The sequence below is a fragment of the Saccostrea echinata genome, unplaced genomic scaffold (genome assembly GCF_033153115.1).
Source record: "Saccostrea echinata isolate AGI-Se365-2 ecotype Australia unplaced genomic scaffold, CSIRO_AGI_Sech_v1 ptg000029l, whole genome shotgun sequence".
Taxonomy (NCBI): Eukaryota; Metazoa; Mollusca; class Bivalvia; order Ostreida; family Ostreidae; genus Saccostrea; species Saccostrea echinata.
The window spans coordinates 5,551,232-5,578,754 of record NW_026889778.1 but is presented as its reverse complement, the minus strand read 5'-3'; the positions used below and the strand labels follow the sequence as shown (position 1 = coordinate 5,578,754).

At 33.8% G+C, this 27,523-nt stretch overlaps 2 protein-coding genes across 2 annotated transcripts; one reads left to right on the top strand and one right to left on the bottom strand.

Annotated features, from left to right (window-relative positions):
- Nucleotides 1–12,732: 12,732 nt before the first annotated feature.
- Nucleotides 12,733–13,998, bottom strand: LOC133194487 (neuronal acetylcholine receptor subunit alpha-3-like). Its single transcript, XM_061330437.1, has one exon. It carries the CDS (start codon nt 13,996–13,998, stop codon nt 12,733–12,735), a length of 1,266 nt encoding a protein of 421 aa, XP_061186421.1.
- A 597-nt stretch (nt 13,999–14,595) lies between these two features.
- LOC133194482 (uncharacterized) lies at nt 14,596–26,991 on the top strand. The gene is given in 8 exon segments (XM_061330435.1): nt 14,596–14,656; nt 20,392–21,614; nt 22,667–22,853; nt 23,331–23,479; nt 23,655–25,034; nt 25,036–25,423; nt 25,685–25,980; nt 26,071–26,991. Coding segments are annotated over 8 exon segments (4,605 nt in total).
- Nucleotides 26,992–27,523: the final 532 nt, after the last annotated feature.

Here is a 27,523-nt window from a genome sequence, read left to right as displayed (position 1 = left end):
ATCTGACTCCTCTGAGATATTGTCTTTGCTGCTTGGCAAGGTACCGTAACATTGGTTACAGTCAAATCTCTTACATCGGCGCGAGGGGCGTCTAGATAAACCGTCTGCATTTCCATGCAGAGAACCTTTCCTATGTTTAATCTCGAAATCGTACGTCTCTAGAAAGGAAAGCCATCGGGCCAACATCCCTTCCGGTTCTTTAAAATTCTTCAGCCAAAGGAGAGACGAATGGTCGGTGCGAAGGAGAAAATGTCTCCCATAAAGATAATGCTTGAAGTGTTTAATGAAAATGACAACAGCCAGAAGTTCGCGATACGTAGTGCAGTATTTGCTTTGAGATTTGGACAGTGTTTTACTTCCGTACGCTATAACCTTTTCTTGACCGTTTTGTATCTGCGATAAGTCTGCACCAACGCCAAATGCGCTAGCATCGGTATCAAGAATAAACGTTTCCTTGATGTCAGGATATGATAGTATCGGGGTATCTGTCAGTAACTTTTTAAGAGTAGTGAAGGCATTTTCACTTTCTGCGGTCCATTCAAATGGTTTATTTTTCTGTGTTAGTCTTGTTAAAGGGTAAGCGATTGATGAGAAATTGTATATGAATTTACGATAATACGACGCAAGTCCCAGAAAACTTCTAACATCCGAAATGTTTTCGGGTACCGGCCATTCCTTAATCGCGATAATTTTCGTCGGATCACACTGAATACCGTTAGCTGAGACTACGTGACCGAGAAATGACACTTCGTCTTTGAAAAGAACGCATTTCTTAGGTTTCAGTTTTAACTTTGCGCTCCTAAATCGGTCGAAAACTGATCTTAAATTCTCTAAAGTTTCTTGAAAAGTTTTTCCAAAAACAATGACATCGTCTAAATAGACTAGACATTTCTCCCACTGGAGTCCGCAAAGTACAATCTCCATTAATCGTTCGAACGTTGCCGGACTATTTGACAGTCCGAAAGGCATTACCGTAAATTCATATAATCCCTTATGACTAGCAAAGGCTGTCTTTTGTCTATCATCGGGATGCATAACCACTTGCCAGTATCCGCTGGCTAAGTCGAGTGTGCAGAAATATTTGGCACCGGCTAGTGAATCAAAAGATTCATCCACTCTAGGCAGTGGATATGCGTCTTTCACAGTGACAGCATTTAAGCGCCGATAATCAACGCAAAAACGCGTTGAGCCGTCCTTTTTCTTTACTAGAACAATGGGCGAAGCCCATGGAGAATTACTAGGTTCTATTACTCCTTTCTGTAACATATTTTCTATTTCGTGCTCAGCAACATCTCGCTGAGATATTGGAAGTCGTCTTGGGGGTAGCTTAATCGGTTTCGCGCCCCCTGTGTCAATTTTATGAGCAGTGAGGTCAGTTCGGCCTAAGTTTCCGTCAGATCCGACAAAAACGTCAGTATATTGTAAAACAAAATGTTTCAACTCGTTTTTCTCAACAGATAAAAGTTTATTTGACACATTTTCTAGCAGCGATTGCAAATGATCTGGTACACTTGATTGTAAAGACATATCTTTATTTTCTACTCCCGAACCTTTGCAATCATCATTGTCTATGATACAATCTACAGCTTGTATACTAGCTATGCATTTATTTTTTTTCAAATGTATATCATTGTCAGTAGGATTAAGGACAGAAAACACCACAGATGATTTTGTGATGTTGACAATTGATTTAGGTATGAGGACATCATGTCCTGTCTGGTCCCTATCTGGCTCTAAGATGCACGTCACATCATCCGAAATATTACCTTTGACATTGCCAGTAATAAACATCTCAGACCTAGGTGGTACTCGAACATTTTCAGAAATCTGAACTCTTGCACACGTATGATTTAAACTATTTTCCCTGCATAACTGAATTTGAAAGTGAGAGGACATCAAAATTCCTCTACAAGTATCCACTACCATTTCGTTGTCAGACAAAAAATCTAATCCCAATATACCATGAAGATCACCCAATTCTGCAATTATTATTGGGTAATTAAAATTTACTCCATTCATTCGGAGCGGGAAATTCGATTTCCCACAAACACGCAGGGGTTCACCGTCAGCTGTGGTTAACTTGTCTGCGACTTTTGTTAAGATCGGTCTGAAACTCAAAGTCTCATATATCTCCTTTGATAACAGAGACACCGATGAGCCGGTATCAATGAGCATGTTTGCGCTCAAACCACCAATCTCAACAATAGAAAACCAACAACTCTTAGAGATTGCCGACAACCTTACAGAGGGCCTTGTCAAATTTTCAGTAGTTAAAACGTTGTGGGCTGGGCTTTTGGCCCCGAGCTCAGCCCCACTTAGTTTAAATCACCAGATTTTGAGACAGAATCCGAAAATGTAACCTTTCTAGGACTTGATGCAAGTATGGGTGTTTGTGACTTTGGGCAAAATTTACTAATGTGACCTGTTTGGTTACAGTTATAGCATTTCACGATTTTCTTTCGAGTTTCATCTTGCGTACGGCGAGAAATTATTCTGCCATTTTGGTTCTCTCTTTCTGTTAATTTTTGAATAGATTTTTGCATCAGAGCAAGCGATTTTTCTAATTCTGAAAGTCTTTTATTTTCAAGATTATTAGACTCGTTTGTTGCTTTCAGCGCTCGGACAGACTGAATTTCAGTATCTTTTGGTTTGCGAGGAGTATTACTTTGAACTCCTTCAAATGCCTCGAATTCCAGGGCAAGAGATATAGCCCTGTCTAACGTAGTAGGGTGTGCAAATTGCACATGTCTTCTTATTTCTTGACTACCTAGTCCGTTAATGTACTGTTCAATAACAATACTCTCACGAAGTGAAACTGGTATTGTCGGAAATGCGCGAGTAGCTAGTCTTTTTAAGGAGTAGCCATAGTCAGCTGCTGTCTCTCCTGAAAGTCGTTTCCGGTTCCGGAACTCGCAGCGAAAAGCAGTCTCGCGCTCTAAGGGATTGAATCTTTGCGTTAGAACTGATTTTAGAGATTCGTAATTTGTTAACTGGTCACGAGACAGATCACCGAGAATTCGCTGAGCAGCACCTCGTAAACTCATTGCGAGTTGTGCTGCTTTTTCTCTTTCTGACCATTTGTTCCAAAGTGACACCTGTTCAAAATGGCAAATATAATCTGCCCATTCCACGTTTTCTCCGGTAAAAAGATCGGGTTCTTTTTCTTTTCTTTGTCTACGTCTTTGATCTAGAAAGTAATTATTTGCATTCAATTGACCAGGGCATTCGAACGTTTGTGCACCTGTTGGAAACATTTGTTTGCTAAAATTGTCATTTATCAAACGACATTCAGAATTCTGAAAATTTTTCACATTGTTGGGCATGTTTTTCATTGGTTCAAAAGAATGTTTAACAGGAGGTATTTGATCATTCCGATCAAAATAATTCCGGTAAGGTGTTCGAACCTCTGAGTCTAATGGATAGACCGACTGCGCGCCGTATTTATTTTCAGCGAAATAATCATTTTCTACTCTCGACCCTGAACTGTAGTGAACATTTGGGGAAGGGTAATTTAATGAACTTTGATCCCCATCTGACCATCTCGGATATAGAGAAGTGACATTATCTTGACCGCATCTTGAGAAAAAGTAATTTTCTCTTTCATCTTCAATTTTATTTTCTGGTTCAAAATATTGCCTTTTGTTTGTAACCTCCCGATGAGGGGTTTTATTTGTTTCACAATTCGACACCACATTTCGATTTTCAATATTTGTCATAGGTGTACTATGTGCAAAATAATTTCCCCTGGTTCGACCAGAGTAATATGGGTCGTTTTTATCTCCCCTTTCTGTACCTCAGTACCCGTTTTGTGTCACGTGATCGCCTCGATTGAAAATACGCTGAGAAGCTGAGCTATTTTGTGACAGTTTTTCACATGGATTGGACATGTTATCACTCAGATATGAGTCAAAATTGTTCTGAACATTTCGTTCAAACCCTACATTGTGACCGTTTTCCAGACTTGTTTGAAAAACCCCATGGTTTTCTTGTCGGTATGGTGCACTAGCATTAGGCCTAACATTACAAGAAGCATGGACTTCTTTATTTTCCACGAAACATGAAACAGGTATGTCATTGTCAACAATTGGTCTTTGAATACATGTAGGTCTATCTGATCTTATGTCCGCATCGCAGAAATTGTGCTGATTTTGAATTTCCTGAGTTTTGTTGGAAATATTTTTATTTCCGTGAGATCCGCTCCTTTCTTCACTAGTACTAGCCCTTGCTTCCGGTTCATGAAAGCTAAACCATTGCCTAAATTTGTTGGACAGATTACTGAAAAGTGTTGACGCCATTTAAACCATAAAAATACAATGTAGAAAAAAAAATGTTTTTCTCTAAATACCTCCTAAAATTCTGAACATAAATTGTTGATACGTTTGTTTGTTTGTTTGTTTTTTTTTTTTACAATAGACCGAAAAATGTTCTCAACTGTAAATCACCGGACGAGCCCCCAAAAATGTAACGGGAAACCTGTACGTTTCCATGTTAATCCAGATTCAGTGATTTACAGAGAGAAACGCATTTTTAAAGGTTAACAAAGGTTTATTAAATGAAATAAATAAATAAATAAGTTACAATTAACAATATTACAAGTCTAGGGGATGGTGGATACCTACTCGCAGCTTGTCTCAGTCTAGCACTGATCTAATCTGGCCGTTGCGAACGTCACGGTGGTCAGGCCGTTAACAGACGTCCAGACGTTGTCCCGAACGGCCTGACACACGCGCAAAGTCGGCAACGAACCCGACATTAAATGTAGTATAATAATAATATATTAATAGTATAATGTTACACAACACAATATTACAATAATTATTCATTTTAATACGTGACTAGATACATTGTAATAAATAACAAAGATTTAATAACATATATAGATACTATAATTAAATCATCCACCATTACACATATACATACATACATATATATATATGACTGCCGTCATGAGAAAAGGGCCCTTATCTTTTGACGTCACAATGCGCAGAAAACGACGTCAAAGTCGCGGTAGTGTAAACACGGAAGTAGTTTCTGTCGACTACGTTTTGTGAACACGAAATAAAATTGGATTTCCAGGTGTTACAAGAAAAACATTAAATCATATGAAATATGATGCGGAAAGTTTTCATAAATAATATAATTACACACTAGTTCATGCATTTATTAATTATTCTGTTTAAGCACATATCACATAATTAAGCTAAACGCGACATTGAACGCATTGTTAATTACAACGATTTATGGCGATGTGTATATATGATGCGTGGCTAAAGATACGGTATATGTGTTTTCTGAGCAATTTGCAAAAGTTTAAATTTGACCCATATTCAGTAGACTAAGTCTTAATATTAAATGGTATTCTACATACACGTATATTTTTTTCAGAGAGAGAGAGAGATCAATGCACATATACATAAAAAGAAATACCTTCGTGTAAAATGTAAGAGGGCTGTTCCGAAATTATTGAGACGTTTACTTTTACTCCATAAACGACAGAGATAAATTCATGAAAATTCGTCAACATTTCATAAAGAACGAATAAAACAAATGTGCAAAATTTCTAATTTATAGGATAATTAGACAAGTTCCCGTGAAATTATAAGCATGCATATGTCTATCTGGAGCTACGTCATTTTAACGTAGAGTCGGTCGGAGATGTTTTCGCATTTGTGAAACGATCGGGAAGCGTTTACTCTTCTTTCTCTGTTATCACATATAAAATTCTAAAAGTCAAATGTCTCTTTTCTTAAACGATTCTTAAAAAAAATAAAATAAAATAAAATGTGTGCTCTTGCTACTCCAGTGTAAAATAAATTACATGACGTGTTATATAATGGTTGACTAGTGCATCGTGCAGTACCGATTTATGCAACGCGGATCAACGTTATTTAGTCCGTAATAATTGATGGTCATCCGAAGCTTTTGTTTTTACTCTGGTTGAATTATTTGTAAGAAAAAAAATATATACCAATGAAAAAATAAAACCTTTAGACATGGTTTATTTTTTCTCATTGTTATTGTTTTAGCAGGTCGTTTAGTCTGGAAAAGATTTAGAGCTACACAAAATTTTATGCATGTCCGCTGCGCCGCCTTGACGTCAAAATCCATTTTGTCGTCGTTCTCAGATTTCTATGTCGCGTTTGAATTTATTTATGATCTCCGCATTTCTGAACGAAATTCTAATAAACTTGCACAAAATAAAGTCAAAATAAAATTGAAAAATTATATACATAAATTGAATTATTTTCGCTCTTACTGTGGGTCCATCGGGAGTTTGAACGTTGGTGTTACATATTTTCAATAACTCATTTCGTGACTGCGCCGGGTACCCCTACCATTGATACATTAATATACATGTACCATTGAAAAGAAGAAATAAAATATTTGTTAAATATTTTTTGCTTTTATAAATTCTTAGTGTTTGTTAAACGTATATCAAATTTTCACTGAAAGACTTTCATTACAAAGAAGAATATACACAATGTCTCAATAATTTCCAAACAGCCCTCGTATTTAGTCATTTTAATTTTGATTCCTAGTTAATCATATCGATATGCGCAGTTAGACCACCTCAGGGAGAAGCATCGATATCCAGATGTGTGTTTGAGGGAGAAGGGGGGCAGAGATCATTGAAAAGCAAAGAAAAAAAGAAAAAATGAATGCGAATGAAAAAGCATGAATCGGTAAAAGTTCAATCTAAAAAAGAGAACCTATCTCTTTTTTTTTTTGGGGGGGGGGGGGGGTGGTTATATATACTGGTATCATGGAAGATTCGAACCTCCTACATGTACTAAAACAACGAATGAGAGAGGGGGGTCAAATGATCATTATATATATATATAATTCTTTGCTAAATTAACATCAAGAGAATATGCTAGAGGGAAAAACGGAAGAGGGGGATGTCACGGAAATTTTGCAAAATATAAATTGTGATTAAAAAAACATTTTGAAATGATCATATAAATACATTTTAAAAAAGTAGTGTCTGGCACAAAATACTATCGTATGAATTTTCTTAAATTGTTCCGATAAAAGCTGACTTGAAATTTATTGCAATATGTTTAAGAAATAAATGCAGCTAATGTGGACTTTTTCCAAAAGCATTATGATCAATGCTGAAGAAAATCACAATTACATCGACGGTGATATTAGGATTAAAATATTTATGAAACAGAAGAAACAACAGATTAAACAATAGATTAGGCTGTCAAGAAATTACAAACGTCTGATAAATGTTGAAATGGCGACATCTTTTGAGAATAAATCACTGATAGATTGGTAACAAGTGTTTATGGGTGTCATATTCAAATGTTAAGAAAATGTTCAAAAATATCAACAACAAGTCGTAAGACAACAAAAACAATCAATAAATCTTCATTTTGAGAAAGATGAAAAGAAATTAACACTGGTAATGTTTCGAGCGAACTGCTGAATTCATGTACATTTGTATGTACATGTAATAAATTAGTCACATTTCGTGTGGAAATCTTGGACGTCGAGTCTCAGCTCTGATATCTCGATACCCCGGATATCTCAACATTTTTTTGAAAGTTCCGTTGATGTCGGGATACTGAAGGAAGAGGATTAAACAAGCACATACATCTTTCTGATTTTAAAGAAAAAAAATATTGCTATTTCAGTGGTGTGGTTACAGGCAAAAATAAGAGTCATGTTCTTTAATTTCGAGATTTTGACAAATTGTTATTTTTTGAAACAATAACTAGGAAGAAATGGTTTGTATAATTTATCTTTAGATTTCAAGACAAAATCAGATACTACGTCGCCTATGAAGGTCAAGTTAGAGTGGTAGAGTTACAAACATTCAATGGGATATTGCTTAACCGAATCGCCTCATATACAAAAAAGTATAAACATGTGTGTTGGACGTAATATTTAATTCTTGTTTAAGAATATAATTTTATGTACATTTCATCGCACCGAAGTATATGAAAGCTTAGGTGTCAGGTTAGCTGATACCACAGAGGAAGATGATCAGAGGACCTTAATTATGTTAAAATACATATATTCAAGCAGGACCGTAGCTACAGTTTCAAAAGTTGGGGGGGGGGGGCTTCCTCCAAAAATATGACAAGCAAAAAAAAAAAAAAAAAAAAATACCAACACTGACTCAAGAGTGTGGTGTTGGGTGGGGGGGGGGGGGACTTCTTAAAATAATCTGACAAGCAGAAAAAAAGGAAAACCTTATCTGTAAAAATCCTGGAATTTGCCAGTGCTCCACATTACAACAAAAATCAAAATTTGAGGGGGGGGGGGCACCTATAAAAGGAAAATTTGCTATAGCAAATTACTATACTCAGAAAAAGTGGGGGTAGGCCCCCTCTGCCCCCCCTCCCCCTTCATTCTACGGGCCTGTTAAGTCTCGCAAGATATTCGGTTTCAATTTCTAATAGATTTCATAAAAAATGTAATAATGCAACCGTATTTCATTTCGCTCAGAAAAGTCTGTTTAGTATGAATATATATTTGAGCAGTACAAGCATCTCTTTGATCAAATTATACAATATATACGTAAACGATATTGTTTGTTTGGTTGTGTTGTTTTAAATTAAAGGCCCTTTTAAGAAATGATGAACGATAATTGATGTGTTCAAGTGATAAAGCAGTAGCGTCGAGGGCACAGCTGCCTCAAAATAAAACAAAAGTATAGAAATATTTATAACCGCTTTTGATTAAGTGTGATTTACTTAAAAAAGTAAGAAGTTGACAAAAAATTTAAACTTTCATGTACTGAATAAACGTTCCTAAAACAATCCTTGACATCATTATGTGCCTCTGTGAAAATATTTTTTTTTTATATCGGGATCGATGTGTTCTTTTGCGAGGGGATGCCCCGCTTTAATTGAACGAGGTGCCCCTCTGGGAAATCTATATAGATTTTTTTTAATATATATTTTAATATTACAAGTACTTTATATCTTTTTATAAAATGAGCTAGAGTATTAATTAAAAAAAGAATACACTGTTGGGAATTCAACAAGAATTAATTTTTCGACTGAATAAAAACTGTTCCTAGATCCTGTCTAGACCCCCACTCCTCCCTTTACAAGACTACTAAATCTGCTCTAATATAGTATGAAAATAGTATGCGACTTCCCTCATGAATAATCACATACTAGTTGCTTGGAAAAAAGATAAATTCTCAAGTTTATATGTGTCTAAACGATAAAGGTTATTTAAAAAAATGTAGTTTTAAAGAATGTTTGACGCATGCGACGTCATTACGTATTCAGTAAATAACGTCAACGTTGTTTTGAAACGGCCTCACTAAAATGCTCATAAAATACTAAAAACGTGAGATATTTTAAAAATTGATGTATATTTGTATTCAGAAAGAGTCAGGCTATCAAAATTTATCAAAAAGTCAATTTGTGAAATTTTTACCTTAAGGGCCCTTTTCTCATGACGGCAGCCATATATATATATATATATATATATATATATATATATATATATATATATATATATATATATATATATATATATAATTTCAAAAACAAAATGAAGAACCGGTACAGTTTTGCTGGGTGTATTAAAAATAAAAATCCAAAAAATCACAAAATATTTTCTGCAAGCGCTTTCGCTATGTTAGGCTCTTCAGGCAGTTATACAAATGTCAGGTAGGTTACCTGGTAACGTCCAAAAGCAAAAGTTCATTGTGACGTCATGATAGATCAAGGTAGCGTAAAGTTGCCGTATTAGATAATGTACAAATATTGCATTAACTTGAACACATAATATGCATAAAATCTTACAATATGTTATATAATAATGTATCATTTTCGATTAAGCTTTGGTTTAAAGAGTTTGATAAAGTAGTCCTCTTTTGCCAAACGTAGATTTTCATTTTCATTGGGAAGTTTATAAAAAGGGAAAATCTTAAATATTCCTTTGCCGCATTTTGCAAAATGTTCACAACATGGTGTATTACGCACACTAGGGTCTTTAATTTGTTGCTTGTGTACACGAACCCGGGCATTTAGTTTCCCCGTTTGTCCAATATAGAATTCTTTGCATGTCGGACAGATTGCACAGTAGATAACGTTTTCGGATTTACAGTTCATTGGTGAATTGGTTCTAATTTCCATTCCTGATTTAAGTTGGATTCTATTTCCCTCTTCTAAATATGTACACGTTCTGCATCTTGGATCTCCGCATTTTTTAATGGTTGGAATTTCCACCTGTGTAGTAAAACGGGCCTTGGTTAACATTTTTTTAAGATTGGGTGCCTGTCGTCGACTATTGATAATATCATTTGGTTGTATTAAACTTTTCATATTTGTACATTATCTAATACGGCAACTTTATCTAATATTTGTACATTATTATTATTTTATATTTGTACATTATCTAATACGGCAACTTTACGCTACCTTGATCTATTATGACGTCACAATGAACTTTTGCTTTTGGACGTTACCAGGTAACCTACCTGACATTTGTATAACTGCCTGAAGAGCCTAACATGGCGAAAGCGCTTGCAGAAAATATTTTGTGATTTTTTGGATTTTTATTTTTAATATATATATATATATATATATATATATATATATATATATATATATATATATATATATATATATATATATATATATATATATATATATATTAAAAATAAAAATCCAAAAAATCACAAAATATTTTCTGCAAGCGCTTTCGCCATGTTAGTATATATATATATATTAAAGAAGACAATGACATATATCGGTACACTAGACAACTTGTTATGTATGCATGTATTATGAACATTTGCTTAATTGGTACTAGTATATCTAATATGCTATCTTTTCCAATACAATGGAAGCGACAAATGTCTTGGTGTCATGACAAGACCCTTGAATGACCTTCTTGCCGAAAACTGATTTCGGGACGTATGTTTTTGCCCAGATATGAAGTTGGTGACTACTGATGGTGGTCCGAGAGGTTGCATCAGAAGCAGTCTAGAAATTCTCTTTTTGTGCTTACTTAATGCCGTGACTATCTATAGTATACATTTTTATGTTTGGTAATCTTTTTTGCGACAATGTTTCGCTAGAGGAATGAATAATTTTTAAATTGTTTTAATCATTTTTATTATTTATTTTTTTGATTTTTTTTTTACAAAGTTATCAGAAGGAACCCCCCTGCAGACACCATACTGATTGCTTTAGCACACTCTTCAAGGGTCAAACGCCGCATATTGTGGAATACTTTTTCTGAGTTTTTAATTAGTACAAACATAAAGAACACAAATACAAAGACCAAAAAAAATATATATATATATATATTCCTCCAAAAATGTAAAGGCACGATTTTCATTTTTTTCTATGAAATGGTTAACATTAAATTGTAGTTATTTATCAGTTATCACATTTAAATGCCTCTTGCTTTACTAAAACACCATTATCATATATCAAATACACCGTAAGTAAGTTTTATAAAGTGAAATATGAATTTTCTTTGTTGGTGCGATAGCAATTTTGTCTAGTGTATAGCTTCCTCGAAGTGAATTCTCGTCTACCCAATATTTTAGTACAAACAGCATTCCATTATAATTCCTACTAAATATCAACTCTTAATAACCAAGAATAACGACTGTAGTTTTAAGCATAGAGACAATTTTTTTTACTTAGGGACCAGGCAAAATTTATCACAATAATGGTACAAACAGGCATGGGACAATGAATTTTTTCATCGAAGAAAACCATGGGACAAAAAACATATTTTTAGCATTAAGTAGCCATGGGACAAACACTTTTTAAATGAGTTACAGTACTTCACTCAAGAGACACATTTATTATATTTAAACATATTTTATCTTCTAAAAAATAAATTCTTCAAAAAGTCATTATATCTTTTAAAGTCAAACAAAGGATACAAAGTGCAACATAAATCTTCAAATTAATACTGCATGCAAAAATAACAAAGTAACAAACGATGTTAATAAGAGTTATGAACATGAACAAACAAATTACTTCAATAAATCATTCAAAATATACTGCTAACAAATTCTAGAGTAACATCTCTAAAACAACCAAAATCAATCATGTATTTTACACGAATGGTCTCTCAAGTTTCATCCATTCAGACAACTTTCATAGAACAATTATAGGCATTTATGCCTGCTGTTCGATCCAATTCATTTATAATGAAAAAAAAAAATATTTTAAACTAAAACTTTCATCAATGTTTGAAATACCTGTAATCTGAAAGACTCCTTAAGTTAATATATAAAAGTAATTGTTAACATTGTACTCTTTTTTTGTTTTTGTTTTTTGTTTGTTTGTTTGTTTGTTTGTTTTGTTTTGTTGTTGTTGTTTTTTTTTGCAATAATGTAACATTAAAAGTTTAAATCTAAAGATTAGATAAGAGATAGTTATAGATAAGTTTAAACTTTAGATTTAAACTTTTAATGTAACAATAATCTCACTTCAAGATTTAACCATGGGACAGTAACTTTTTTATAAGTCTAAAGGCATGGGACAAATATTTTTTTTTCAATACGAAAGCCATGGGATATGTAATTTTTTTAATGAGAATTTTTTTTGTACCGGTCCCATCATGGTGATAAATTTTGCCTAGTCCCTTAAAACATTTCCCAAACATTCCTACCAAACTGTCTTAATTATATTGTTATTGAATCAAAATTACACATGGATCGCATGCAGCAAATATAGGCTCTATAACTGGATTGTAAATTTAAAGTAAAAAAAAGTCAAATTATAAAAATTATATTTAAAATGCTACACACACGAAGAATACGCCATTTGAACTAATAAAGGCTAATAAAGAAAACACGGCAAATACAATATCACTACTTTTACCAACATCTGTCCACGTGACCTCGGTCTGATGGTAATCACTATCTGATACATATTCTGTTATACCGATCCCATTTCTGATAGTGTATTTATAGTACTTGTCTTTGACAGTGTCGTTAACATTGCTTCTACAACAGGTTTTGCACAACACAAATCTTGTTACACATGCAACACCCGAGGGCACATTACGAGATTCTGGCATGTGATAAAAATATAGCGTCATGATTGTAAACGTCATTACTAAAGCACTCAGAATTAGGTCGGTTAAGAGTTTAATGCAGAGCAAAGGAAGATTAGGCTTAGAAACGCTTGGAAGCTTTTCAAAGGCGATTGTTTGAAAGACTGCAATAGCGAGTAACACGGTGATGGAGTAGCCGACTCTTTCTCCAGACAGAGCAGGAAGAAGGAAAACGAGGATATTGAGCAATCCAACAAACACAATAGGAAGGATCATATTAACTATGTGGAATGTGGAAATCCTCTTCAAAATCAAAGTAATATCTATGAGCGTCAGATTGAGTTCCCTATCGATGTCGACCTGCATCGATGTTTCTATCAAATCCCACATACCATGAGAAGAGTACACGTGCAAACTAATTTTGTCAGATAAAGCAATAAACTGGACTTCATTTATGTCATAGTCCCATATAGTAAAGGATATCAAGCAAGACTGTGTGTCGAAGGGGTATTTATACATATCTGGTGTGCATGATGACGCCCAAATGTCCCCGGGATACCATTCTGCTCGACCCCTTGGGTTATATCTTATTACGAAATTGTCATTGTCGCCAAGTATTTTGAACTTATCTTGGGGTGTAACTAAAACAATCAAGGGTCTCCATACTTCTTTTTCCTTGAAAAGAATTTTGTTAGTGTAATTATATTCTGCTGGTTCCCATCTCATCCTGTAATCATTCCAGAATATTTCAAAATATCCTACCACTGATAGTTTTCCGTTCACTTCGTCAAATTCAGCAATACGAATCAGATTAAACCAAAAATAAAGGTAGGTTACCTCTCTCATATCCTGCACTCCTCGAATCATTTTGTTATAGTTTTTCCTGATGTCTACTGATAAGCGGTTTGAGGCTTCATTTGGTTGACCTACAGCAATATAAATGAAAAAGGAGATACATGGTATTGTCCATGTTAAGACTACAAGAACCTGATGGTACGCCATTTTATAAACTCAATAAGTCACTGTTCAAATAGACGCATTAGTCCAGAACACGATGTAGTTTTCTCTTTATAATTCACTCTAAAGCGTTTAAAGATTTCCTATTTGCAAAGTTTCACGACACATCGGAAGTCTCTCTGACATGTGCATCCAACAGAATAAAAAACAAAACACATAATATGGTAAAATTAGTGAACTCATTTGTCATAGAATACATAAATCTATTTCAGTACCAATATCCCTGACAGCAGATGTATTGACTTTTAAGTGCTTTGTACGGAAGCGAAGATCCCAAACTCCGAACGGGGAAGATAACTAGGAATCTCTGATTGGTGTCAGAGGTATATGTAAGTGATATAGTATACAACAATGTTGATGAAGCTGCATGAGCTGCACAAACTAATGGTATCAGAAACAAGGATGGATCTCAGCAACCTCGTTTATGTTCAATTTGATAATAAAGCTCCGATGCAAATTATTGTTATCAAGCATTTCCGATTATGTGATTATTATGTAATGCAATTAGTGCACATCATTGACTATTTTAATTTTCAGGTTAAAAATACATTTTTAAAGTATCAGTTACGTGTACTTAAGCTAATGAAGTTGTCGTTCACCCACGCATCCGAGGCTGCTGTTAATTTTTTCTCGCCGGCCTGCAGTAAGTTTAAAAATGGTAATGGGCCACAACGCTCACCTTGTCAAAAGGTCTGTTCTTTACAAATAAATATGTCTATGTAGGTATGTGATAATTTAAGATATTTTTTCCTGACCAAAAGTTTAAAAGTGCTATAACAATTTACATGTAGCTTTTCGTCAGAAAGTGATACAAGGTGCGAATTCTACTCCTTTATATATAATATTTGAATAAATAATTTTTGAGTGCACGTTTGATTTACATACAGAGAAATAGTATTATATTTAGCAAATTTGCATAGCAGCCATATTGTTTTCAATATGACAGATTTTTGTTCACTGCATTATATAAGGGGGAAAAAAAAACAAAAAACAAAAAACAACAGAGATTAAAAAGTATCATCAATTCGGAATGATTTCTTCCTCATTTTGTCTATCTTTTATTGTGTCCTGGATCGGAATGCAATGTTTTGTTTACAAAATGGCGAAAAGTTGATAGTTCCTTTCGAGTTTGAAAATCTAGAGCGAAGCTTCATTACAGTGATATCCATGTAGTAAAAATGCAGTGAAAGAGCTTGCAAGTGAATTTATAAATATTTGGTATTTTCTGACTTCGTCCTCATCTTGCGTGAAGTTGTGGAACTTGCTCTTTCAGCTTGTGCGGTACATGTTACAAGGCTTTTTTTAAAGGTGAAAATCAGATAAGACAGAAAAAAATTAAGCAACATTCCAGTGGGAAAAATGCAGTTGTTTCGGCCTGGGGAGGACGATATTGAACGCCATTATTGTGATATGAAGAGGATATGATCAAATTATTATTTATCTTTCATATATGAAAAGATTGATAATTTTAAATTTTTCTGAAAAATATCACAAAACATGGCCGAAGGAACCGGGGGGGGGGCACGGGGGGGGGCGTGCCCCCAATAATTTTGTCGATAAATAGAGGACTATAGAAAACATATATACTATATGCTTGTGCCCCCTCAATAAAAACGTCTGATGACCTTTTTTTTTTTTTTTTTTTATTTTTTGCGTGTCAAGAAATTTTGGTAGTTGATAGTGCCCCTTCAACTGTAAGTGTATGGCTGTGCCCCCTCCCCCCCCCCCCCCCCCCCCAAACTGAAATTGCTTCCTACGTGCCTGAAAACAATGAATATTCGTTAGCTACGGTCACGTTGTGATTTATTCCTGATTTAGGTTTACAACATTCAACCATATGATGTACTTCGACTAAATTAGGTTAAATCACTATAAATACCATCATTATTGGTGATGAGAAAACTAATGAAGCACCGTGTAGACAAGGAAGAAAGATTCTTCTTAACTTGGATTCACAATATACCTCTTGTGAAAGCGGAAAAAACTTACAAGATTTTTTTTATTTTATTCCAATAGCTTATCATTGATCTTATCATATCAAAGTGTAGGGAATATCAACACAATTCAGATTAGTACAGTAAAATTAGTTGCATATTTAGGTACACCAGGTTTTGATTTGCAAAATTTCAGTTAATCTCTGAATAGTTTAGATTAAACCCTATCCATTGTACCGCCAGGTACATTTCCAAAATCTTCCTAGAGAGAACTCAAGTAAATTTCAAACCGGTAATGAATTCATTATTGAAATACTAACACAAGAGGTCTAATGGCCACTTGCCTACCTGTGCAGTTTTTGCTCAATTTAATACATGAATACAATTTATGTAGATTATAGAATACAGTAACTATTGTGGATTCTTCAATACCAAGGTAGAAGGGAGAGTACATTTAGAGACAAACATTTATGTGGAGTATTACTGTCTCATGACAGTATCTAGTTTTTTGTTTAAGTAAACCAGAAATACTTCTTTTTGAATCTGCTTTATTGAAGTACCATTTTCCTGTCCTTTTTAAATTTATAAAAAGAGTAAAGATATCGTTTTCCATCAAACACATTTATGTTTCTGTAATTTCTTATCTCTGATCACCACTTCGACCCAAATTATATTGATTACTTGTCATTTCAATTTATGTAAATTTTTTAGGTATGCGTCCAGCGGTATTTTTTCTGCTTATACTCTGTTGTATATTTCTATTTTTTCCCCCTAATTTTGTCTAGACGCAGTCTTTAATATCAAATTCTTGCTTGTTTGTTTAATAGTATTATCCTTTTAAAGGGTAAGGGTCATAACAAGTTACAAGTGTTTTATGACGAACGTTAAAAAAACTTCAAAAAAAAATTTCATTTACTACATTTCATTTGATTTCAGTTTTCTGCCCCTTTTTTGACTTTCAATTTACTATCCTTTATTTAATTTTAAAAGATAACATTTGGCAAGATAAATGCTTTAAAATATAAAAAATACAATACATCTCTAAAACTTCAAATTTACTCCTTTTATTTAAGAAATAAATAACAAGTCTAAAAACTTCAATGGGAATTGAAGTGGGTCGGTCACGTGATCAAATCCTGTGAAGGCCGAAGGCCTTCTCAGAAGATTTGATCACGTACCGACCCACTTCAATTCCCATTGAAGTTTTTAAACTTGTTATTTATTACTTATATATACGTTTGAGACGGACAATCGAATGTAATCGAATATAAATATTGCACTAACTGTACGTCGTAGATTTTGACAAATTACGCTAGGTGTAAATCGGCTTGAAAAGCGGTTACGCTTCAAATTCATCTGGCAAAGGATTCTGTTTTGAAGGGAATATTCTGTGAAAGGCTACTTGTGATCAATTATAGTGAGCATATTGGTGTCTGGGAATTTTTGTATTCATGAGAACCCATATTCGATGTTAAAAAACACAAGAAACACGTCCGATGTTTGATACTAAAAAGTTGGAGGAATTTCGGTCGGAAAGGGATGGATGGAGACACTTGTTCGGACCAGATAACTTAAAATCAAGTACAAAATTTGATCAAAAACATAAATTCTACGATTTCAGTAAGGCATATTTATTAATTTATGATGTTGACATGGAGACATGGGCGACAGCTTACATTGTTAAGACAACGTCACAACGATCTCGATGATGGCGGTGTGCCTACCGAACTTCCAAAGTGCAGTGTTTGTCAGCTGTTTGTGGTGTGATTGCATTACATTGATATTTTTCAACAGATTTTCAAATTTATTGTGAGTAAAGTTTAATGGAAAAAAAAGATAGCATTCAGAGGTCTGCGAGAAAAATAAGGGTAAACGTTGAGACTATGCAGCTCAGACATGCAACCAGAGACCTATATTATAGGTCCCTGATGAAACTTATAACATGTAGTTTTCTATTCTCTATGTAAAATCGATCAAGAACTGTATTAAATACTCGTTTACATTGTAAATAAAATGATTATTATTTTACTTGCGTATTTTGTACATTTTTATGCATGAAAAACATGCTATCTTGCTTAGTGGAGTAAATCTTTTTATGTAGATATTACTGCGCTGTGAGATTAGGTCACGTAATGACCTATGACCTTCGAAAAACTTCATACAGGTATGAAGATATTTGCTCTCTGCATGTTTATATAATAGAGAGATACCACAAATGTATATATTTAGAATTATGGTTTTATCTACGTATGTCAGGTCTGGATAGCTTTTGAATGTTATTTAAGAAATCAAAAGCTTTAAATAAATCAAGCATTCAGAAAAGATAATCATCGCTGATTTTCATCGTTTTCTACAGACCTGTTACTTATAAGTAAATTGATTTTCAGATTGATTTTCCATTCTAAAAGAAGTGTATACAACAGCACTTTGTTTGACAGCACATCAAGACCGTCAATAAAACAGCTCAAATGGTAAGACATTTCTTTTCACACATAGAAATATTAAATACTGTTCCCCGTCAATGAACACTATTGATAATCAAATATAGGCATGTAAGTTTTCTATTTCAAATTCTATATAATCATCGATGGACCTTATATAAAACTTTACATTATCGATCGATACGAAAAGGAGGAATTCGTTGAAAATGGCCGAGTCAAAGTAAAGCAGATTTCATCCTCGGAAAGAACGTCTTACTTTGAATTTGTTTTATCTTAATAACGGCGAATCTATTAGAAAATTAATCAAGTGTTTCCCAGTTGCTATAAGGGTGATAAACAAAGGAAGACCGACCAAAGATAGATTTGTAATCAAAACGTTGAAAGTATTTCTCTGTCAGTAAAACATATTTGTTGAAGATGGAATTAAAATTTGGTAACTCTGACTTTCAAGTGAACAATTTTTTTCGCATTCTGTTGCAAATACATTTACTCAATTGCAATCCTGGATCTTAATAAGAATTTTAATTGTTAGTCATAATTGACAAAACATTAATCAAATATTTAATTCCATTTCCTACAATTGCCATTTAGGAAACCTAGTTAAAATAAGTATTTCATGTATCTCAACATGTTTTCCATATATTTTGTAACGTCTAATTACATTCTTTTTCTCTGCTAACGTTTTAATTGTATAGTAGACAGACAAACTAGTCATATCATTTATTTGTCAAAAGAGGATGGAGAACGATATTTAAATAAAGAAACTGTTTTAAATCGTGATGGTACACCACAATGATATAAAACAGACCACGTCTTACTTCGAAACGTGTGAATGAGAGGTAGCCCTCTACAATTATCTTTATCAGTCCTATTAATTATATTGCAAACTTTCATTTATACCAATTTGAGTTACTTAACAGACACGAAAGGTGATAAAAGCGAATTCAAAAATTTATCCATGCAACAGTCTACATATTATGCAGTAATTTTCAGTTGTAATGAACGCGTTCCCCAGAGGCATTTCTAAGAGCACTTACGAAAGTCAAATTTTTGTTTGCTTAGAACTTTAAATCTCTGTTATATGTTAACTTTCATGCAATTTAATCAATATCATACTATAAGACGGAACTATGAATGCAAACGCTACTTTCTTTTTTTCTTTTTAGCAATATAACGATTCGAAATAATGTTAAGAAATTTTCTTTGAACTAAGTTAATAATTGACAGTCTAGACATTAGGATACTTGCAATACACGCTATACACGCTAGAAGAAGAAGAAGAAAAAATTGTTTGTAGGCATTATTAGGATAAATTCATACAATTGAATATAAACCATTTACATTCATGAAGTATTATTCAATTCATCATATTTAGATAAAACAATGAGATGCTTACTTTAGCTTAAACTACTAATAGAAAGTGATTTGTCACCTATGTTTGTCTGCCTGTCGGATATACAAGATTTTCGAAAAAAAAAAGCATTCATCAAAATGTGTTGAAAATTAAAGAAAGGGTGTAACGGAAAACGTGTTCATGGCAAAAATGATACCTTTAGATCAATAGGAATTTTCAATGAACAAAGAATTTTTATTATAAAAATTATTCTTTAATCTCTTTATTTTGCATCCGTGTAAAGTTCTAGCACCTACAATTTATTTTCATTGTTAAATGCACATTAGATATGTGCTACAAGAGTGTTTTAAAATATAGTCCTCATATCTCTTTATGAAAAACTTTATTCTTGCAAAAATAAATTAAGGATATTTAATGCTTTGTTGTTGGATATGAAATTCATTTCACGAGTGGACAGGATTTTTTAAAAATATTTTTTTTCACGAGTTCGAATATCATATCCAACTACAAAGCATTGAATTTTCTGTTTATTACATTTCCCTTTACCTCTGTCTTTTCTTTACACGTACATTGTCGTAGACTTTGGCGTCATAGTTGCGCGGTTGAGACGTCATAGAGTAGCGATATTGTGAGAATGAAAACATTGTAGAAATCTATGGTGGAAGCATGATTTCTCCGGTCACTTTTGTGAATCATTGGCATATAAAAGCATCATTAGAATTCCAACAGGAAAAAAATCTTTTGATGATAACAAAGTCAGAATTTAGGATGGAGCTTAATATAACAAAAGACTTCATACACGACTATGTCACAATAGATATGCAAAACAGTTACACCTTTTTGTACTTTAATGTGAGATCTAGCCCTAAATTATTCAAGGACAAATATTTTCACAAGCTGGATGATGAACCAAGACCAGTTCGGATACCGGCCAGTAAAGCTGGCTTTTCGAAATTTGGTTATTTAGATTGTTTTAGTCTGAAGCTTAGAACTGATTGTCTGGTAATGGCTAGGATAATTTGGTATATACAGTACCGAGGCATTCATATTGTTTACGCACGAATGAAAGTTGAAAATCCCAAGGAAGAGATTAAACCATATTTTAGAGATTTTGAATTAGAGTACGCCTGGAAATCGTTGTTTTCTATGGGATATAAAGTTATGGATCACATTACTCGAGAAATCATACATGAACTGTACCAAAGAAAAGTAACAGCACAAGTGCTTTTCAAAATGATGGAAAACGTTGCTGAGAAACCCTTCTTCCATTTTATTGAACAGGTAAATGCAGCGATGAAAATGATTGATCATGAGAGTCCTGATAATGGGGCTGACAATCTTCAAAATTATTCAATGGTAAGGAGGGTATTGCTAACACCAACGAAATTTATTTTCATGCCTAAGGAACCAGTATTTCAAAATAGAATTTTTCGCCAATACAATGAAGATTTCTTTGTTAGGCTTGTGTATAGAGATGATAACTTTGAAAAAATCAGCTCAATGCAGTCGAGTACACTTAGCGATGTATTAGTTGATATGAAACGGATTTTCGTGGACGGTTTCACCATTTATGACCGCCATTACTCGTTTTTAGGCTGTTCCAACAGTCAACTTCGAGAATATAGTTTTTGGTTCTTCAGTTCGTATGGTGGAATTACAACAGAATCAATTAGACAAAACGCTGGTGACCTATATAAAGAAAGATGTGTTGCTTCATATGTATCCCGTTTTGGACTCTGCTTTTCATCATCTTTCCACACGTTAAACATAGGAGAAAATGCGGAAGAGGTACATTATGAGAGTGATGTCAAAAGAAATGGATTTTGCTTTACCGATGGCATTGGAAAGATTTCAACAAAACTCGCTGCCAAGGTAGTTATATTTTAAACGTTAGAATGCTTTCTTTGGTTGTTAGTATGGTAATTAATGTTGCAGCTCTTGCAGAAAAAACATAACGTATGTAATTTTTTTCTTCAATAGCTGCAACGTTAAATCCCGTATTAACAAATAAAGAGAGACATTTTATTATTCATATTTGAATAAATAACCACATCATGAAAAATCAAGCACGTTAATTATTGTATTATTAATATGTTTGACATTGTATGCTTTATTGATGGAAGTGCCGCTGCTCAAGAAATCTTTACAGGTGGTGTGCTTACAGGCGTTTACTGATTGATGAGCGACCGTGGTTTTCAAAAGAAATAAAGTTGATGATATTCAGTGGATGTAAATGTTGTATAATAATTGAAACATTTTTAAAGAACTCGTACCTGTTAGATACATATACTTGTCCTGGCAAAAAACACAGACAAAAATTCCCGTTAGCAACGAGGAAAAGAAAATTATCTTGGTATATAATTTACAAGAATTGTAACAGATTATATTTGTGAAAAACCGATTCTGCAGAATCAAAAATCTATGATTTCTTTTTGAAATCATTTCAAATAATTCATTCAATTACTAATTGTACCAATGTATTTAATTTAGAATTAATCAATAGTATCTGAAAGAAGAGTGGCTAACGAGGAACATTGTCAATATTTTTTCTTTTCCCTTTGGATATATTAATATCAGACAAAGCATGGAAAAGGAGAACTCCTTGCATTTGAAAACAAAAATCAGGGATTATAGATGCATCCCTTCTTTTTATATATCAAATTAATGCTACAAAAGTTCAATTATTATAATGTCCAAGAAGGAAATGTTGAGAAAATAAAATTGAAAAGAAAAAGGAAACAAAATAAAAAGTTCATCTTCTTTTTCTTAAAATATCTTGAAATACTAGTATTATATTGTATCACATTGTAAAAACACTCCAAATGAGCATGTTTTGAACCAGTGAGTAAAACGATTCTATCACGAACAAATTCCTTTCTGATTTTTACGACTTTTGCTATAAATTATTGTAACCTGTAACTTAGGTTGCCAAGGTAATGAGACAGAAGGCCGTACCGTCTGCGTTCCAGATACGCTATGGTGGATGTAAAGGTGTGGTCGCACAAGATCCCTCTTTGGGAACGGAGAGGGAAGTTCTTGTCATTAGGGAAAGTATGAAAAAGTTTGAATCCAGTTCTACAAGTCTGGAAGTCTTACAGGTCTCACGTCCAGGTATCAGCTAAATGATTTCCTTTTCCTCACATATTTTGGTCAAAATGCTTTTTTTCTAAATTTAATTGCAATGGTGTTTTATAAACGAGTTACAAGGTTTTAAATGAAGTTATGAAGCTTGATGAATTAAACTATGTCTTTTTAAAAATGTCTGTTGGCGAGAACAGTTTGTAGATTCCAAAAAAAGGAGAAACCTGAACATTTAATGATAAACACAGTGGTTATGCAAAATGAAAATATCTCGTATTATTTTGGTATGTAAGTAAAACTGACTTTCTTTCATCGGTGTAGTAAATGATAAAATAACATTCAACTAATTGTCTTTTGGTGCGAAAGGGTCCCAAAATGAAAAAAAAGAAAGAAAGAAAGAAGTTTTAAGGTATACACATAGGCTATTCCAAATGAATTAATCTCATTTTCTCTCCTTGTGTACGTGTAGGTATGGCCGATCTTCATTATCTTCATTATTTTTTACAGGACGACTTCACCTGAATAGACAAGTTATAACGTTGTTATCTGGACTTGGAATTCCAGATGAAATATTCCAAGAACTCCAAGAGACGATGATATTTGATTTGGCGGATATGTTTCTCCACGACGACAAGGCTCTGTCGAGTTTACAAGAGGTGATTAAATAAATTCAATGCATGTGAAATGACAAACAATTTAGAAAACAGTTTCGGCATTTTTATATCTTCTAAATATCTTATTATGTTTTCATATAAAAACAAATTAAATTCTGTTCCCAAATGAAATTTTGTAAATTTCAGAACCTGAAAAAAGTTTATGTATTAATTTCAGTTATCACTAGCAACAGATTTTAAAAGACTACTTGACAAAAAGGTAAGCATCGTTCGAGAGCCTTTCTTACGGTCTCTACTTTTAGCAATATTTGAACAGAGAGTGGATGATCTTAAGAAGAGATCACGGATTCAAATACCATTGGACAAAGGAAGGTACATGATGGGAACTTCAGATGAAACTCAATCTCTTAAGTATGGACAAGTGTTCATTCAGTATTCGAAAGAAATAAACCAGCCCGTAAAAGATGTTCAGATTGTTCAAGGGAAAGTAGTGGTCACAAAGAATCCATGTTTCCATCCTGGGGATCTCCGAGTTTTTGAAGCAGTATATATTCCTGCTCTTAAGCATATGGTAGACTGCATTGTTTTCCCTCAGCTTGGTTCCCGACCTCATCCCGACGAAATGTCTGGATCAGATCTTGATGGTGACGAGTATTTTGTTTGCTGGGATGAAAGGTTTCACAGAATTGAAAATAGAGACCCAATGGATTTCCCAAAGGCAGAGAAAATTTTTTTAGATTCTGATGTTCAGCTGACTCATATTGTTGATTTTTTGGCCAATTACATAAAAAATGACAACTTAGGAATCATAGCTAATGCTCACCTAGCTATGGCAGACAGTGAACAAGAAGGCATATTTTCGGTCTCCTGTCTTGAACTGGCACAAAAACATTCCGATGCGGTTGATTTTCCAAAAACTGGGATATTTGCACAAATGGACACAGATATTCGTCCTCAAAAATATCCAGATTTTATGATGAAAATTGATAAATTGCCATATTACTCGCCCAAAGTCCTTGGAAAATTGTACCGCCAGTGTACGCAATTACACCAAGTCACCCAAAGAGAGAATGCTTTTCGAATAGATTTCCAAATTGATGATGACTTTGTATCGTCATTGACTACCAAGGAAACTGAAGATGGAAATTTACAAAGAAATCTCTATAATAACAAATTGATAGACATAATGAATGAGTATGGCCTGAAAACTGAATCTGGGGCAATCAGTGGGATTATACAAACACTGAGACATAAAAGGGGATTTCTGAAAGACGAAAAATTTCAGATAGGGAAAATAGTCCGTGAAAAAGTATCTATGCTATTTAAAAGAACAAGGGCGATTTTCTTTGAAGAATTTGGTGGAGAAGAAATGAAAAATGAGTCATTGGAACAAATGATTCGAAAGGCCTCAGCATGGTACACTGTTACATATAAAAATCAGACAAGGTCCAGTCGTCTTCTATTAAGTTTTCCATGGATTGTTGCTGATATTCTATCATTGAAGAAGTACGAGCAAATACAAATCAATTCCTTAAAGAGAATAGAATTATCCCTGGAAAAGAGAATGAAACAATCGGAGAAAGATCGAATGAAAGGTTTTAAGTGCTTACAATGTTTGCGTTCAATTGGTTGAACAAAATATACCCCGTAACCTGCATTTAGAATGGCTTGCTTTATCTGGAAATGGCATCGTTCTACCTGGTGATCACAATCAGTATTTGGGAATGACAAGAGGGGACTTAAAACCAATAATCTCAACCATACAGAGGCTTTCAAATTCTACTATCCCTATAGAAATCGATACATTTAGTGGAAAATTATGTTTTCCTTTTAAACTTGAAGATGGTATGGATGGATTGATAATAATCATTACAGATGACATGATTATAAATAAAAGCAAAATCGTCAATAAAGTGCTCGAAAAATATTCATTTCTAACATCGGATGTCCAGTTCCTTACTGAGGAATTTCGGGAAAGTTTAACAGGTAACAAATTAGCTGATGCCGTCGAACATATGTTGCCTTTACTGCTTGTAATACAATCTACTAATAGGAAAATCGGCATTCAAAAAAAAGGAAAAGCAAGTGTTCTACTTGATAGCTTGAAAAACGCCAGGCTTTATCTAAGAAATATCGTGGCTTTTTCAGACTTGCCAGAATGTTCAATACATTGGCTAATAAATAATACTGTGGAAATTTTAAGAACATGTTTGGTCAAATACGTAGAAATTACTTTTCGCTTATCAGTAGAAACATCCGGACATGAAGAGAAGGAGCAATTTATCACGTCCGAATCTATGCTATTGCCAATCGAGTCTCGGAGTGCGATTGAGTTCGCGACACCTTATGTAGAATTCAAATTAAAGGAAAAGACTGGCGCAGACATTTTTATCTACTCTGTAGAGTTCAAGAAATTTATGGCTTTGAAACTAGAAGCAATAGGCACGAATCTCCAACTTGAGCAGGTCTATAAGGCTCTATATGATATGTCGACAAATTCTATTGCTAAAGGCATCACATATGCCAAATTTGGACAAACGATGGTGGATGAAGCACTAACGGTCATTTTTGAAGGATGAACACAGAATGACGATCTAGTAGATTTTCAAATCTACCATGGTCCTTGCCAAAAGCATCATATAGAAAAACCTAAATACCTTCCAATTTTGGAATCTCACAGTGGGACAAATGATGGAAACAATTTTCAAAAAGCATTCCATTCACAGTGGAGAAAAATCAGAAATGATTACAGGGATGTTTTTCATGGTGATCTGGGCATTGCTCTAGTATTTGGAGCATTTTATGTTATGGACATTAATGAAAATCATACGACAGTTTCAGAATTGAATGATCATTTGAGAAACTTTGAAGAGAGGCGTTGTCGTGGCTATAAAATGGGATGTGTACCTTACTCTTTCTCGTTTCTACCTATGTATAAACAGACAGGAGACCTGAAGACAATTCTCAAAACAAATTTTGTCAAAATCAATACACAGAGAACAGTAAAAGTGAGAATTGGTAACGAGGGTCTTTTCGATTTCGATGAACATTTAAATATCCTGCGATATAATGCTCCTGAAATAAAATGGTTCCTTGGTCAAATAATCCGCTTACATTCACCCGACAATTCTCATGCAGAATATGGTGCTAGGTGCAAAATTCTTTCGAATAGGAATTTGACGAAGAAAACCTTCATGGAAATGAAAGGAAACGAATGGCTTCAACATAGTACTAGACCTCTCATACAGAGAACCGGGGATGACTTTTCCGTACGTTCTGATCGTGTTACCTATATAAGGGAAAAAGAAACAGCAATATACTCAAATGTAGACTTAAAATTAGAAAATAAAGTCTGGCGTACAATGCAAATAGAAGTTTGTAGAGTGAAAGAGTACGATATTGACCAACTGACCCATCGATCCAAGAAAATTTCGGAGAGGACAGAACTAGCAATAATACCGTACATTCCTGATATTAGGTCCTCTGACGATGAGATAAACAAGTATTCCGATCAATTGTGGGAAATTGCTCTGTATTTTGGAAGAAAAATTTGACAGAAGTATAATCATTTGAATTTGAAACTTTCGAACACATCAGCCTTTTCACTATACCTCTGTTATTACAATTTCTTAACTACACATCGATTTTTAATATAAATGCTTAACTTTTTAAAACTTTTTTTATTTTCATTTCATCAATACATCGCATTATGTGGCTATTTAAGACATTTTATCAAATAGATATCACCCACTTCAGCCCGGAATCCATGAATAGAGGGTTTAAAACATGTACCTATGGAACAGAAATGGCTCTTTCGGCTTTTATATCTTTTTCGTATCACAGTATTATTTTCATAGATTCATAGCTAATTCCTATTTTCTTTATTCGTTTGGATGTTTTCAATACAGACAATCGATGGCATGTAAAAGTGAAACTTTATAAATGAATATAATTTTTTTTTGTCTGGAAATCAAAGCGAAATAAAATACGAGTATTGTAAAGAGAAAGATGAATTTAAACAATCTGCGTCAGGAAATGTATGTCCGCACTGTATATAATTTTTGCTTCATAATATTTTAATTAGTA